At 59.1% G+C, this 15,714-nt stretch overlaps 1 protein-coding gene and 1 long non-coding RNA gene across 2 annotated transcripts in view; both read left to right on the top strand.

The window, feature by feature from the left end:
- Nucleotides 1-232: 232 nt before the first annotated feature.
- LOC120616073 (uncharacterized) lies at nucleotides 233-5,717 on the top strand. The gene is made up of 3 exons (XR_005656462.1): nucleotides 233-370; nucleotides 511-5,127; nucleotides 5,267-5,717. It is a non-coding gene; the product is annotated as an uncharacterized LOC120616073 (long non-coding RNA).
- Nucleotides 5,718-10,027: 4,310 nt separating this feature from the next.
- The window catches only part of SETD1B (SET domain containing 1B, histone lysine methyltransferase), a 22,973-nt gene continuing 17,286 nt past the window's right edge, over nucleotides 10,028-15,714 (top strand). Inside the window, 6 exon segments of the mRNA XM_039879377.1 lie at nucleotides 10,028-10,255; nucleotides 10,750-10,937; nucleotides 11,153-11,249; nucleotides 11,875-12,147; nucleotides 14,115-14,227; nucleotides 15,113-15,714. The exon segment at nucleotides 15,113-15,714 is cut by the window's right edge and continues 661 nt beyond it. Coding sequence (XP_039735311.1) covers nucleotides 10,764-10,937; nucleotides 11,153-11,249; nucleotides 11,875-12,147; nucleotides 14,115-14,227; nucleotides 15,113-15,714 — 1,259 coding nt within the window. The 5' untranslated portion in view covers nucleotides 10,028-10,255; nucleotides 10,750-10,763.

Here is a 15,714-nt window from a genome sequence, read left to right as displayed (position 1 = left end):
CTGCTTCCTTCCTGCTAAGGTACAAGCCCGGGACGTACACCTCTCATTCAGGGGGAAACTGAGGCAACTGAGAAACGGGATGCTTAGCTGCAAGCGCATCATGGCGTGGCCCCCACCGTCAAGACCCGATCCTTTCCGCGGCTCCTCGCCGGCCACCCCTGATTGGCAGGCTCGGTAGGAGCTCTCTGATTGGCCGGCTTGGCCTCCTACACCAGACAGGGACTCTTTGATTGGCGGACCGACCTCCCTCCCCCAGCACCTGGGTTCGAGGAGCTTTGGTGTCAAGCTCTGGGAAAAGTCCCTCCGCTTTGCCCCGCCCCAGTTGTGTGGCCCGGGACAAGTCAGCCTGTGACCTGTTTCCTCACAGGAGGTAGGTTGGTGTTACCAGGGAAGATGCTGGCACGGGGTTGCGGTCTACGCACCTAGTCTGGCCCTCCCGGCGCCTGTACGCTTGTGGGTTAGGGGTGGAGAACAGCGGTTCCGCTTACCGTCCGCACCTCCCCTCCCTAGGGACGCAAAGTGGCCTTCTGGCGCCCCCTGCCGGGCGATCGCCTCGGCGAGGGCGGCAGGTGAGCAGCCCCAAACCACGCGAGGAGACTCCAAGGAACAGAAGCATGAACCCAGCAAGACACCTTCAAGGGACGGGGAAGGCCAGAGTAGCTCTAGTGGAAATCAGCTGTACCCCCTCCCTGCCCCACACCGGTCAACTCTGGAGACTGATAACCCGTATCCCCACCCATAAATATAATTGTTCTCCGGCCAGCAGCTACACATCTCCCAGTCCCCTGACCAAAACAACTATTCACTGAGCACTCACTAGGTTCAAGGACCACCGGGAGGGCTAGCTGCGAGCACCCGTCCCCCATCCCTTCCCCTCTCTTCGACCCTGGGCTGACTTCCTTTGCACAGGTCAGGAGTGGCAAGGACCCCTGGAGCAGTTGAGCAGCAGGCAGGCCCACGCTGGGGCATGGCCAAGCGAGCGAGCAGGGTCCTCCCAGCTGGGGCTGGACCTCTGGTAGTTTCCTCAGAGAGGGGCTGGCAGGACTCAGGATCTTCTTGCCTCTTCCCCACCTGGAGATTCCCAATTTCAAGTTCGCAGCAAAGATGAGGTAAAACTTTACTTCAGGGAGAAAACTGCCAACCTGGCAGTTCCATACAAGCCAGGGTCGTTTTCAGCGGACGCAAGACGCGGCCTGACCACCAGAGGGCAGCAGCGACCGCCTGTGGAAGCCTCAAGCGAGCCGGAGCTGGGAAGAGGCGGTAAGGTCCCTTCCCAGGTTGTTGAGGGGGAAGCCAGCCAGAGGACACCGCCTGGGTCAGGCACCTCTAGACAAATTTACAGCAACTCATTCATTCATTTTTTTGCAACACACGTTTATTGTGAGGCAATTGTGTTCCTGCCTGTATGGAGCGCAGAGACGCTGTTTAGAGACCAGAGCCCCTGTGGGGTTCAGAGGATGAGATGGCAGGGGAGGGGGGACCTGAAATAAGCTTGCAGCGTTGGGAGGACAGGTAAGGGGACAATGGGTTCCCACCCTGGGCCAATGAATGGTGGCCAGAAAACCCCAGCTGGTTAGGCAGTGGCTGGGGAGTGAGGGGAAAAAGACTCGATGCGGTTGTCTAGGTAACTGGGGTAACATGCCACAGGGCCTGGCTGCGGGGCTCAAGCAGGGTGTTGGGCAGAAGGCTCCTGGACAGGCCCAGCTAAAGCTGGGCCCTCAAGTTCTCTCTGCTGCAATTGGCTGGTGAGCATCCTGACGTTGGCAGGAAAAGAGGGGACTAGGTCCAGAGACATGTCAGGATTGACCCCAGGACCACAGGAAGAGGGGGGAAGATGGAAGAGGGCTGAGTGAGGGGAGGAGCACTTACCTGTACAGCCATCTTCTCACCTCAGGCCTGACCCTCACAGCAGGGAGCCCAAAGCTCAGGGAGGGCCTGGGAGAGTTAAGAGTAAAGGGAGTCTGCCTCATTCTCTGGGGAGAATTCACTTAGAAAGGTCACCCCACTCTGAGTAAACAAACTCACCCAAAACTGGGTTAACCTCACGAGCCTGTGGGAAGGCTCCTGAATATCCCCCAAATAATCAGACCTCAGTTTCCACTTTCTCCATCTGAGTAATGGGGCTACAATTTTGACTCACGACAGAACCACTTACACAAAACTGAGAGGAGGGAGCAAAGGGAAAAGCGAGCCCTCCCAGCCCTGCCTGAGTCCAGGCAGGGCAGCCAACGCTGGCCCGGGCCTGCCCACCCACCCCTGCCAGGGCAAAAGCCTGACAGAACCCCAACCCCAGCCGGTTTGGAGCGTGTTTGATTTGGACCCAGCTCCAGTGGTGGTGTTGGGCTGGATCTGTAACTAAAAATACCCGGCAGCCAGGCCAGCTGCTCTGTGGTGCCTCAGAGGCAGCAGGGCCAGGGCGGGCCAGGTGAGAAGCTGGGCACAACCCACGTGCCCAGGAGGCCCTGCTCCCTTACCTGCGAGAAGTCTCGAGGACCCAAGTCTTTCTATTCAGCAGGAATTCCTGGATTTGGAAAGGCAAAAAAGATGCTTAAAACTGGTTCTTGCCAGAGAACTTGCTGGGATACAGAGGCCTCGGGGAGCTGGCCGGGTGGTGTTTGTGGAGTGGACTCATGTGGCCTGTGCCATAGTGAGGCCAGCTGAGCCCAGGACAGAAGGGACCAGAGATACTTCTGTCTTGTCAGGGTAGTGTGGCCAGCACAGGCTAGCATGGGGAAGTGAAGGACAATGCCTGACTTCCACTCCCTGCCCCTACCCCCCAGAGCGGTCCCCCACTCCACGTGAGGCTGAAGAAACCGAGCCTGCATATATAAAGCTATTCTCTGGGGTCCCAGAGATGAGAAGTGGCCTGGGGAGTCACTGCCATACAAAAAGCGCCCCTCACAGAGCCAGATTCAGAAACAGCTCAAAAGATTATTGGCCAAGCACCTCCTCCGGCGGCATGCCGGGAGACCAGTGCTCCTGGAGGGGCAGGGAGCTGCCAGTTTGAGACAACACAGGACCCGGGTGGCCTTGAGAGTATGGATGGGGTGCCTCTCTCCACAATTCAGGCAGAGGCTGCATCTCCACCCAGAGGGTCCAAAAGGTCCCATGGCACCTAGGCCTCTTTGTGGGTGGGCCGGAAGAGGCGGGACCCTGGCGTCCAGTAGTAAAGCAGGTCCAGCCGCCTTCTGCCTGGGGACGCCCTTCCGCTGGCGTGGCCCTCTAGGCAGCCCCGCCCCTCGCTCCCTGGTGACCAGTGGGCGGGGCCGCCCTCGGCAAGGAGGAACACAGCCTGAGGACAGACAGGCTGCCCTGTCCCTTCCAGCCCCCAGGGAGGTGATGGGGTGGGGAAGACCCAAAGAAAGAGGGAGTGAAAAAGAAATGGAAGCGGGGAGGAGGCAGGCTGGGGATGATCATTCCAGGTCATCGGGACACCTCTCCCCCTCCAAGAATCGTTACCCAGACCACAGTTTAGCACCTAATTGCTCCCTAATTGGTCCCAGGGAGGGAGTGGAAGAACTGGCTGTAGCCCTCCAGGCAGCAGCTGAAAGGGGAGGGTTTAAATCAACTATTTAACAATCCGACGCCCACGGCAGGTAAAGACCCCCGCCCCCTGAGCCAGAAGGATTCCATCCAAAGGGGACACGGGACACCCTCGGGCGGCAGGACGGTCACGTGAGGATCAGGAGGGTTGAATGGGCTCATCAGCGGCAGAGCTGAAGGTAAACCTCAGGTCTGCTGTAAGTGTGGAAGAGGAGGCCTGTCAACTTTTACAAAGAGCCTTGCCCTGTCCCCCAACCCCCGAGAGAGGAAGACAGGTGCCAGGTGCAGTGAGGTGCACCCACGTTCCTCAAGCAAAGAACAAGATGGACCAAACCCAGCTTATCTGGTACTGGAGAGACCAACGCATGGCAGCTGAGAGCCAAGGAGCCAAGACACCACCAGGGTAACTTTCAACCACACGGCTTCCCCAGCTCCCGGCATGGAAGCCAGCAGACAGCTGGCATGGGAGGGAGCCCAAAATAACCCAGACAGCTGGGACCACGGGGTGCCATGGACACAGGCGCTGGGCTCTAAGTCAAGACACCTGGAGCCCTGTCCTGGCTGCTGCCGGTGACCTTGTGACCTTGGGTGAATCACGTATACTCTCAGAGGGTGGGTGACCCCAAATCCTGACTGATCAAGGAACAGCCTGTGGAGCTGGGGGCGGGCCACCATCCTGACTCAATACAAGCGGAAGAATGATGCTGGCTCTCTTCCCAGGGGAGCTAGTCTTCCCCTTTGCCCTGAGGCTTTGCCACGTGCTCTGGGGTAGGTCTGTGGGGGAGGAGCTCGCAAGCAGCCCAGCCCCCACTCCCAGCAGCCACATCGGAAAGGATGCCAACAGTGTGAAGCCTGAATGTGAGGCCGGCCCCTTTAATCGCACTTAATCTTCCCACCACCCTTTTCAGCATGCATCGTTATCGTTTTACACAGGAGACTCGCCCAAGGTCACCAGCACAGTGCACAGTCAAGCCCATGGCCACCCGACTTAGAGCCTCCCTTGATTAAGCCCCAAGATGCCCCCAACAGAAATTTCAGAGTTGAGCCCTACAGCTCCCCCAGTCCTCAGTTTAGCCTTCACACTGGGGGGCAGGAGATAAAAGTGAGCAGGGCTGATCTGCGGCCCAAGGCCCAAACGGGGGAGGCAGTGTGATCAGTGGCACCTGGGCCCAAATGGTTCATCAAAGTCATCACATACTAAAGAACACATGGGGGAAGGGTCAGAGATCAAGGGCCGCACTGTCTCCAGCTGGGGAGCTTCCTGGAGCCAGGATGGAAAAGTGAGCAGCTTGTTAGGAGCTGCCAGTATTACGAAGCCACCTATTCTGCCGAGCACCGAGCTCGCATCCTCTTCACGACACCCCAGGTGTTACCTAGTCCAAAAGTTCTCAAAACGTGTCCCACATGACAGCAGGAGTACCACTTGGGAAACTTGTCAGGCCCCACCTACCGAATCAAACTGGAGGACCGGCCCGAATCGGTTCTCATGGGTGATTTGGCTGCACGCTCCAGTCTGAGAATCACTGACCGAGGGCCATGTATGTGATGGGCTCAGAGACTGTAGCGCGTACCAGGTGACTGCAGGTAAATAGCTACCCGGTTTGTGTGACGCTATTAACGGGGAGCTTTTTAGTCATGTGTGTGTGTGTGTGGGGGGGGGGGCCGGGGATCGTGAATTCCAAGAAAGCATAGGAGTCAAGAAACCAAGAAACCTCTTTTGCAGAAGAGGCTGGCCCGGATGACAGGCCCTGTGTTTCACCTCCCTAGCAGCCAGACATCGGAGTGGAAGAGGCCAGCTCAGTCACCCCAGACACCCTCACTGGGGGCAGGAAGGGACGGCTCTGCTTGGGCCCAGTAGGTGTCTTTCAGAGGCATCCACGACCCTCCCTGCCACAAAACACATCACTGGGAAGCTGTGCCTGGTGCAGCCTCTCCTAGGCTACTAAACCCAGCCAGGGAACTGCACGCCCCAAACTCCTGACAACAGAAGCTGACAGGCCAGGATGGATGGGCTCAGCAGGCAGCCCATTTCACACAGTCAGTCCCACACATCTGTGTGGGGGGAGGGGCCGCAGAACCAGCCTAGCGGGTTTGAGGTATCCGCCCTCCCAGGGCTCCTGGCCAAAGACCCCCAAATCTCCCTTCGAGTTAGGGAAAGGGCTCACACCTACCTTTGTGGGAGTTCTGTCAAATGGGGCCTGCTCCTGCAGTCCAGACAACGCTCCACACGGGTTACTGGCCTGCTGCCCTTCTCTGGCCAAGAGCCTGGGGTGGGGGTGGGAATTAGAGTATTTGTTAGGGAGTTGAAAGGCACAAACCAGACAAGGCTCCTGGAGGAACAGGAGCCTTACAGTTCGGCCCCCCGCCCCCACTTCCCAGCTGCCAGGCAGCCCTCACTCTGGAAAGGCTAAGAGTGGGGGATGGTGGCTGAGTCACGAAGGTTCAGCCCGGGCGACGAGCAGCAGGAGGCGACTTATCTGCATTTCCAAAGGCCCGCCCCGGCCGCGTCCCCTCCCCCCGAACGGCCAGAGTTGAGGGTTTACCCGGGATCCCTCCGCTTCGGGGGGGAGGGGACCCCGGGGAAGGCCCATTCGGCCTTCCCAGGCCCCAACCCCCACTTCAGCCTCTAGAGGACCCGGTTGGAGGGCGTGCCCTGGATGACCAGATCCGGGCGTCGGCGGCCTCCGAGAGGGCCTCACGCCCAAAGTGGGGACAAAGGGGGCCCCCAAGCCTCGGGCTCGGCTATCGAAAGGCGGTCGGGAGCTAGACCTGAGCGCCGAGGCCCGGGCGTGCAGGCTGGGCTCGGGGCCGGGCCTCGAGGGAGCGTTCCCTGGCCTCCGGAAGAGCCGGTCGGGGTCAAGGGGCGGCCTCGAGGCCCCAACCGGCCGCGGGGCCCTTTGCTACTGGCTCCCGCGCGGGAGGAAGGAGAAAACGCAGCCGCGGCGCCCCCCGACTCGGGCGCGGGGTCCGAGCCAGCTGCTCAGCCCGCGCCCGTCGTCGTCGAGGCCGCCCAGGCAGGGGCGCCCACGCGGGCGGCGGCGCGCCGGCCTCGCCTCCCCTCCCCCCGGCCCCGCCGCCCCCTCCCTCCCTCCCTCCCCGTCCTCGCGCCTGGCGCGCAGCGGCCGCCACCGCCCGAGCCGCGGGCGGCGCACGAAATGGCGCCCGTCTGGCCGCCTCGCCCCGCGGACGCGAGCGGGGGAGCCCGCGCGCGCGACGCCCCCGGGCCCGCGGCCCCCCGAGACGGGCTCCGCCGCCGGCCCCCGGCCCGGGGCGCTGTGCCCCGCACACTGTCGGGGCCTGGCCGGGGGACGGCCGCCTGCTCCGGGCGCCCAACGACCGGCCGGGCAGGCGAGGGGACAAGGAAGAGGACGGCGGCCGCCATTAGCCGCCCGCAGTGCGACCAGCCCGCCCGCCCGCCCGCGTTCCCGGCCCCGGCCCCGGCCGGCGGCTCTGCCCTGAACCTGAAAATAAAACTCGTTTGGGAGGGAGGAGCGAGCGCGGCCGGGGGAACCGGCTGCGCCCGGGCCGCGCCGGGGAGAGATGCTGCGTCATGGTGCCAACATGGATGCCGGCCTTTTGTCCTTTGTTGCTTAGGAAGCGCAGGCGCGCCCCGGAGCCCCGAAAAGCCGGCTTCGGAGTGCGAGACCCCCACGATCACAAGGGAAAGAGGCCCTAGGCCGGGCGGGGAGGTGTCCTCGTCTTTTGAGACCCCCTCACCCCCTTCTCCAAAATACTTCAATTTCTTGTCCCCACCAAGGCTCAGACCTAGAAAAGAAGGATGAGCGCAGGCGACTCCGTGGATGCCCGAGGTCGCTGGGGAGACTCTTTTCGCCTCCCAGGCAGAAGGGGCAAAAGGGGCCGAAGAGCCCTCCTCGGCCCCCCACCCCTACCAGGCCCCCACCCCCTCCCCGGTCCGGCTGCCAAACGTAAAGCTCCAGAAACCCTCTCCCTTCGGCTCCCACTCGTTCGCAGCCCTTGGCCTGCTCAATAAAAAGATTTCCTCGAAGGGGCAAAAGGCACTTTTTTTTTTTTTTTAACTTACCCGCTCAACCCGGTGCCATGGAGTCTGGAAGATCAAGCTGGGCGGAGAGTTTGGAGGTGTTATTGTAAAAAAATATCTTTGGGGGGATTGTTTAGTTGGGAATTTGGCGGGGAACAGTGGTGCCTTTTTTGTTGTTACCTTTTTGTACGTTACACTCATGGCATTTTCTGCTTCTTCCACTTCTGCAAACTTTCCAGGGTTGGGTTGGCAAAAGGCGGCTTCGCAGAGGACTGTTTACTGCTCTGGATATAGCAATGGTGTGACCGTCATTAAGAGACAAAAGGCGAAAATACACAGTCAAATCAAACAAAAGGCAAAAAGGCACACGGCCATCCCAACCACCATAGAAAATACCCGAGAGTTAACGTTGGTGTTTGGCTGGAACTAGCTAGGACTTGTTTTCCAGCTTTAATCTAGTTTCCTGTGACGGCTTTAGTCTCTTTACACAAAGAGGTCTTCCTTTCCCTCACCCACCCCTCTACCAAGACGAGAAAAACAGAGCTGTTTTTCTTCAAGTAGATCGATTTTCAAAGAAAGTGTACAAGTTACTGGGAAGAAAGCTGACTAGCATTTATGGCTGTAAACATTTTCAAAAGCTTAAAGCCAAAGCCTTAGTTTTTATAAAAGCAAAATCGTCTAAAAGCATTTTAACTGGCTTATATTAGACAAGAGCGACAAAGACATACATGCAAATGAAGGTTCAGAAAATTAAGGACATCTCAGCAACATCAACATGAAAACTGCACTGCGTAAGGACAGAATGGATTGGGTACTTACAATGTAAAAGGTTTTTAAAAACTTAAAGAGTAACAATTGCTTACAATTTTTTTGTTGCTGCCATTTCGCTAATCCTAAAACTACACATTTAAAACATTACCTTGTTAAAAGAGAGGAGTTAATAAGATGGCCAGGTTTAAGTGTTTAATAGAGGAAATTATATATATTTAAAAATTTATTGTTCAGTCAAGAGAATACAGATTAAGACAGCTCCAAGCTCCCCCCACCCCCCCACGAAAAATAGAGGAAAAAAAAATTAAATATGTCATTTACTTAGGTTTTTTGGAATTCAAAATTGTTAACTGCTGACATTAATGGTGTGCTATGACCTAGTTATACAAGACAAAGATGGATTCCAAGTCATAAGGAAAAATCCAGATCTTTTTAAAAGTCTTCTTCATTCTTCCAATTGTGAGTCCTTTAGCCTGTTGACAAATGTTAAACACAACACTGAGGCGTCCTGAATTGGATGGTGGAGTCAAAGGAAAAACATTCCCCATTTGCAACAAAGGAAAAACCCACTTGGCCATTTAATTCCATTGCAGAAAAATGGCTCCCCTCATCTGTTGGCCTCTCCTTGGTGTCTGATGAAGGATGTTTTGAGATCAGCGTCTAATAACTCAAGCCCTATAGAAGCCGCGCGTTGATTGGCTGCCGCGCCCTGCCGCCCTGCTCCAGCCAATTACCTACCCACGGCCAAATTACAAACCCCGAAAAGAGCCCCAATATGAAATACACCACTACGAAGCCCCAGCGAGGCGGCTCCCTCGCCTCGGCCGCCCGACACGAGAGGCAGAGGGGGCTGCAATTGCGTCCTCGCGAAGCCCGGGAGCCTCGGAGTTGAACTCACAAAATGGAAGCCGCGCGCTGATTGGCCGCCGCCACTCCCGGACCTTTAATAAAGAAAGGGGAAGGAAAAGATAAATGCAAAAAAGGGGGACTCTCTCCTTCGCCGGTGGCTGGTGGGAGGGGGGGTGTGTGTGTGGAGAGAAGCATGTGTTCTGGACAATTACAGGGCACTGCTCTCCAAAAATAAAAACAGAGCAAAAGGCTTCTATCAGCCAGGACCAGGCGAGGGCTGCATCCTCCCAGGAATGTGAATGCTAATTTGGTTAAAATCCTGGTTTCCCCTCCCTAGCTCAGCTCCGGGGGGAGGGGGTCGCGGGGCAGAAGAGGAAGCCGGAGCGGAGATACCTCGATTGCAACTCGCCTTGAGTCGTCTTGCCTTCCCCCCGCTGCTCGAGCGTCCAGACACAATCACACACACACACACCACCCCAAAACCCCAGCCCTTTTCCCCGGGCCCCCTCGCGCCCACCTCCGGTCTTGGCAGTTTGGAAACAGTTGTGGAGGCCCGAGGCGCACGCCGCGGCTCGCAGGGTAGCCTCAGCCGCGGGAGGTAGAGCCCGGGGAGACCCCCTCCCCCGCCCGTCAAGCCCCCCACCTAGGTCCCAGCAGAATAAATAAATTAAAAGGCCTTCCCCCGGGGAGGGGGGAGGCAGTGTGGGAGAGCGCGAGTGAGGGGTGGGGGGCCGCTGGGGCCCGGGGCTTTGGCGGCGCAGCTGCCGCCGCCGGGAGAGTGCCTGGGGAAGCGGCGAGGAAGGAGAGGGGAGGAGGAGGAGGAGGAAGAGGAGGAGGGTGAGCGCTCGGGTCGGGCTCCTTAGCGGTGTATTGTGGGATGTGCGGCTACTGGGAGCCGAGCCTCCGCCGCCAGCCGCCTCCCGGGCAGCAGCAGCAGCAGCAGCGGCGGCGGCGGCAGCAGCTTCGGGCCCGGCAGCCGCGGTCGCGGCGCCCCCCCGTCCCGGCCCCCGGTCCGGCCGCCCCGGCCTCGGCTCCCGCGGGGGACACCATGTACTGGCTGGCGGCGCAGGGAGGCCGGCGCCCGGCGGGGATGTAAGCGCGGCTCGGGGAGGGAGAGGCCGCGGCCGGCAGCCGGGCGGCCCGAGCCCCCGGCCCCGGCCCCGGCCCCGGCCCGGGCCCCGGCCCCGGCCGAGCGGGCGGGCGGGCGGCGCCAGGCCTGCCGTGAACCCCGCGCCCGAGCCGGGCCGAGAGAGCGAGCGCCACGCCGGGCGGCCGGGCCGGCACCATGGGCCGGAGCCCGCGTCCTCCGGGCGCCCCGGGCCCCGCCAGCCCGCACCGGGGGCCCCCGGGAGCCCCTAGCTGCCGCCCCGAGACGGTGGCCGAGCGGGCGGGCGCCTAATTCTCCCGGAAGGGTTATTCTCTCGCTCCATTCTTATTTTGGGGGGAGCCAGCGAGACAGTACCTTTTGGGGCGCGCTGGTAAGGTGGGAGGGGGTGGGGGCTGAACGATTTGATTCTTAAGCGTGTGTGTAGAGGCGGCCGCAGCCGCCGTGGCGGCGGAGACGACCACAACTTGCTCGTTTTCAGGTTGGGTTAACGGCATGGAGAACAGTCACCCCCACCACCACCACCACCAGCAGCCCCCGCCGCAGCCCGGCCCTTCGGGCGAGAGGAGGAACCACCATTGGAGAAGTTACAAGTTGATGATTGACCCAGCTCTGAAAAAGGGGCATCACAAACTGTACCGCTACGATGGGCAGCATTTCAGCCTGGCGGTGAGTAGCTGGCGCGCCTCCCCGCCGCCCCCACCCACCCCCAGCCGTGCCTCGGGAGAGGGGACCCAGCGGCCCCGGGCCCTCGTCCCGACCACCGGGCCAACTGTCAGCCGGGTGCCCAGCCCTGGAGTTTGACAAGTGCCAGGGGAAGGGGGTCTACCGCTGCCTGAGGGAGTGGGACCAGCCTCCATTTTGTCCCCGCATTCCTCCTACAGATGTCCAGCAACCGCCCGGTGGAAATTGTCGAAGATCCCCGGGTCGCCGGGATCTGGACCAAAACAAGGAGGCTGGAGCTGTCGGTGCCCAAATTCAATTGGGACCTCCCCCAGGCCCCACAGTTCCTCCCCCACCCTCCCCGAGTTCGAAAATAACGCCAGTCCTGACCGAGCCCGGCCGGATTCTGAGTTCCCGCCGTCCCGGCCAGGGAAGTTTTGGCGGGGAGGGGGAGATTGCTGCGAGAGGGGTGTCCCTTCCGAGCTACTGTAAACAGAATAACACTGCGGTGAAACTGTAATCAAGGCGCTGATACAGTGTCCTGACCGCCCAGCGGGGGGCTCCGGGTCCCCACCTGGCTTCTGCCAGCCCGGGGGCTTGGCCCCGGGACCCGCCCCCCTCTCCAGCCTTGTGGCTTTAGGGGGACAACTTCCTCGCCCAAGGGGTCGCCTTCGACCCGACTTCAGAGAGAGGAGGCCAGAATGGGGGGGTAGGGAAAGAGAAACTGTTTCTTTTTCCCCTTTCCTTTCGAACCCAGAGGACTTCCACGTTCCAAACGATTTAATCCTCCGCTTCCCGGGCCCGCCCGCGTGCATTTTTTTTTTTCCAAAAAATTTTTATTTTTTTACCCTTCATTGTTTTCCACGAGCGGGCGAGTGGGGAATGTTGTGTTTTCCCTTCGGTTTCAGTGTTCTCCAAACTCCCTTCCCCCTTGTCCCCTGCCAGATCGATGAGTTTTACGTGGGCCCGGTGCCTCCGAAGCAGGTGACATTTGCCAAGCTGAATGATAATATCCGCGAAAACTTCCTGAGGGACATGTGCAAGAAGTATGGGGAGGTGGAGGAGGTGGAGATTTTGTACAACCCCAAGACCAAGAAGCACTTGGGCATTGCCAAGGTGGTCTTTGCCACCGTCAGGGGAGCCAAGGAGGCCGTTCAGCACTTGCATAGCACTTCGGTCATGGGCAATATCATCCACGTGGAGCTGGACACCAAAGGTGAGTGGAGGCCAGCTCAGGGCACTCTGGGAGCCCAAGACCTGTCAGTGTGGCCCCTCTTCTTTCCAGAGCCCCTCTTGCAGTGTTGGGGACCCCGTCACTTTTCCTTAGGTCCCCCTCTACAGTCTTATTTCCTTTTGCCCCCCTCTTGAGGGTAGAGTCACGTGGAGCTAAATGTGTTGTCTGTTGCTAGGAGACAAGCTATAATTTACCAAATGTGCTGTCCTTGGCCACTGTATCCCTAGGGACCACCGGGAGGATTCCCCACTGCTGACACCCCCTTGGGCAGTCTCTGAGCCCTGGTGGCCTGGGTTTAGAAAGTCTCCAGTGTTGCCGTGTGTTAGGGGAGGAGGCAAGGTTTGTTTATTTGGGGTGGGGGAGCTGAGGGAGTGTCGCTAGGATGGCTTTAGATACATAAGAGTAGGTCCCTCAACTGAAAAGAGAGCCCTCCAAGGATCCAGGGTGCCCCTTCCCCTCCATATCACCCCTTCTCCCTGGAAGTGAGAACCAATCTGGACCCAGAGTGTGGTTTCATTGATAATGTTCCAGATAGTGTAGGGCGGGCTGCTCTGGGTGCTCCAGGGTTGACACGGTGTCTTCCCTCCTCTCTCTTAAAGAGACAGCAACACTTTTTGAGCATTGCTCACTGTGCGGCTGCTGGGAGAGGCGGGCTGGGAAGGCCAGACCTCCCACCCTCAGGGGCCTGGGAGGCTCCTGAACGGTGGCTGGAGGGGCGTGCCAGAACTCTAGTTCCCACTGAGATAAGAGAAGGTGCTGGGCCCCCTGAGGACCAGCCAGCCCAGCGACTGGGTCCAGAGCCCCTTGAGGTCTTTTGGGAGACCCTACCTAGGCAGGTGTAGGTGGGCCGCTTCCAGGGGCACACAAAACCCAAGATAGGAAAATCTAAACCTATATTTTTAGTTTTAATAATGAGTACATGTTGACCAAGTCTCCAAGAACATGCTGCGGGCTGTGGACGGATGCTGGTCCTGGGCAGGCACTGTTACCCCATAAACTCTTGCTGAGCTGTCTCTAGCTCTGAGTCTCCTAGGGGTACCAGCCCAGGCTCCCGGCTAAGCTGGGGTGCCCCTCAGGGCTTTCCTCTAGTTTCCCAGTCTCTGTTGAGGGAGTACAGACTCTTTTAAATCTATATCCTCTTTGGAGGGGCTGCAGTCCGAATGTGGAACCCCTCCCCTATCACATGCCCATTTTAAGGAGCAGCTTGCTCACACCGAAATTTTATTTCTGAAAAAAAAAAGGGGGGGGACCCCTCAGAGACTGCCAACTAAGTTTGTATTTCAAGAAAGAGACCAGTAAAGTGTAAAGCGTAGCTCAAGGAATGTGTCTCCTTTGCATATGTAAGCAGCTGCCTCACAGGGCTCTATAAATATCAGTCATCTGGGCCCCCTGGTCTGCAGAGGCCTCTCTCTGCTGGGGGTGGGGGGTGCAGGGTTACCAGGCAGGGCTCCCTGGGACCCAGCCCCTGGTTGGAGCAGGAGGCCTGTGGAGTTCATGGGAATGGGCTACCAGGGGGTGTTTTATATAGACTGCTGGTCACCTGGCCCCAGACGGTGAACACACTCTCAACCTGTGTCACTGGGTCTCCTCTCCACCTGCCACCAGGCCCTGGCTGTTAAGTGGGAAGGTGAAAGGACAGGACTGGGAAGACCTGACTCTGGGCTGCCCAGGTGACAGGAAGGGGCTTTGTGTTGGGGGTGGCATTTCTGTATTTGGGGGAATCCCAGCCCCATGAGGCATTAAATCCTGAGTCTCACGATGAGAAAAATCACACTCAGCAGCTTCACTGAACAGGTAGGACTCCTGAGTGAGGTGCAGTGAACTGGGTCAGGGTCGTGCAGCTCCTTCAGGCTTGGGGCCTCAGGCACGAGGGACCCACAAGGAAGCCAGCCTGTGGGGGCTGTCCATGCGGGAGCCTCGCTGAGTCCTCCTTCCCTTGTCTTCCACAGGGGAAACCCGCATGAGGTTTTACGAACTGTTGGTCACAGGCCGATACACACCCCAGACCCTTCCAGTGGGCGAGCTGGATGCCGTCTCGCCGATCGTGAACGAGACCCTGCAGGTGGGTTTATCGCCATCAGTCCCCCTGCACTCCCCCATCGCCAGCTCCCCGACGTGACCCCTACCCCCACTTCCCCATCTTCAGCTTTGCACACCAGAGCCTGGGAGGGAAATCCTGGCCATGCACAGGTGCGTTTCCCATAGACCCAGAGCCTGCCCGGGCCTGCTTTCCACGTCGATGCTGAAACCCCGCTGTTCCGATGTCCCGTGCACCCCTCTACCCCTGCCCCCAGAAAGCAGAGCTCAGGTCCCTCTTCTAGAGCAGGACTGGCTCCTTCCTCAGCCGCTGCCTTCCAGGACACGCACCTGGACCACCCTCACCTGGGGAGATTCTCACCCCGGCCCTTCCCCTAGCGTCAGCCCAGCTGCCCTTAGGAGTAGCTTTCCCATAATGAGGAGACTTTGCTTGCTTGCTGGTCACCTGGGTGGTTCGTCAGGCACGTTTACCGTGTCGTGTTATTTAAATCATAAAACACTGGGAGGCTGGAGGGGACAGGGTTCTTGGCCACCCCACACTCCTATGACCATAGTTCTTCCTGCTGCCCCTGCGGGAAAGGCTTTGACTTCTGCCGGCCCGAGACAGGAAGGAAGTCCCAGTTCAAACCGAGATGTCAGGATCTTCTATTTTCTCCGCCTTAGGGATTAGGGAAAACCCTCAAGGTTCCCTGAGAATAACCGGCTACCCCAAGAGTGGAGAAAGGTTAGGACCATCAGACATTGCTCTTGGGTCTCCCGCCCGCTTCCGTTTACTGTGCCGCAGTTCCAGAGCACCCGCTCTGGTTCTGAGCGCCCCAGCAGCCCACACGAGAAGGGAAAAGAGCCTCGTTCCGTCACGTTTCCCCGCTAGTGATCTCACCTGTACCTCTCTCTCCCCCTCTCCCTCTAGCTGTCAGATGCCCTGAAGCGCCTCAAGGATGGTGGCCTGTCTGCAGGCTGTGGCTCTGGCTCCTCCTCTGTCACCCCCAGCAGTGGTGGCACGCCCTTCTCCCAGGACACTGCTTACTCCAGCTGCCGCCTGGACACGCCCAACTCCTACGGACAGGGCACGCCGCTCACGCCGCGCCTGGGCACCCCCTTCTCGCAGGACTCCAGCTACTCCAGCCGCCAACCCACACCCTCCTACCTCTTCAGCCAGGACCCTACGGTCACCTTCAAGGCCCGGCGACACGAGAGCAAGTTCACGGATGCTTACAACCGCCGCCATGAGCATCATTATGTCCATAACTCTTCTGCGGTCACTGCAGTGGCAGGGGCCACAGCTGCCTTCAGGGGCTCTGTGGACCTCCCGTTTGGGGCAGTGAGCAGCAGTGGGGGCAGTGGTGGCCCTCCATTCAAGGCCCAGCCACAGGATTCAGCCACGTTTGCCCACACTCCACCACCTGCCCAAGCAGCTCCTACTCCTGGAGTCACGTTCAAGTCGGCTTTCTCTCCCTATCACACCCCTGTGCCCCCTTTCCCGCCACCCCCCGAGGAGCCCACCACCACAAC

This window comes from Pteropus medius, unplaced genomic scaffold, assembly GCF_902729225.1.
Source record: "Pteropus medius unplaced genomic scaffold, Ma_sr-lr_union100, whole genome shotgun sequence".
Classification (NCBI taxonomy): Eukaryota; Metazoa; Chordata; class Mammalia; order Chiroptera; family Pteropodidae; genus Pteropus; species Pteropus medius.
This window is presented reverse-complemented; position numbering and strand designations above follow the sequence as displayed.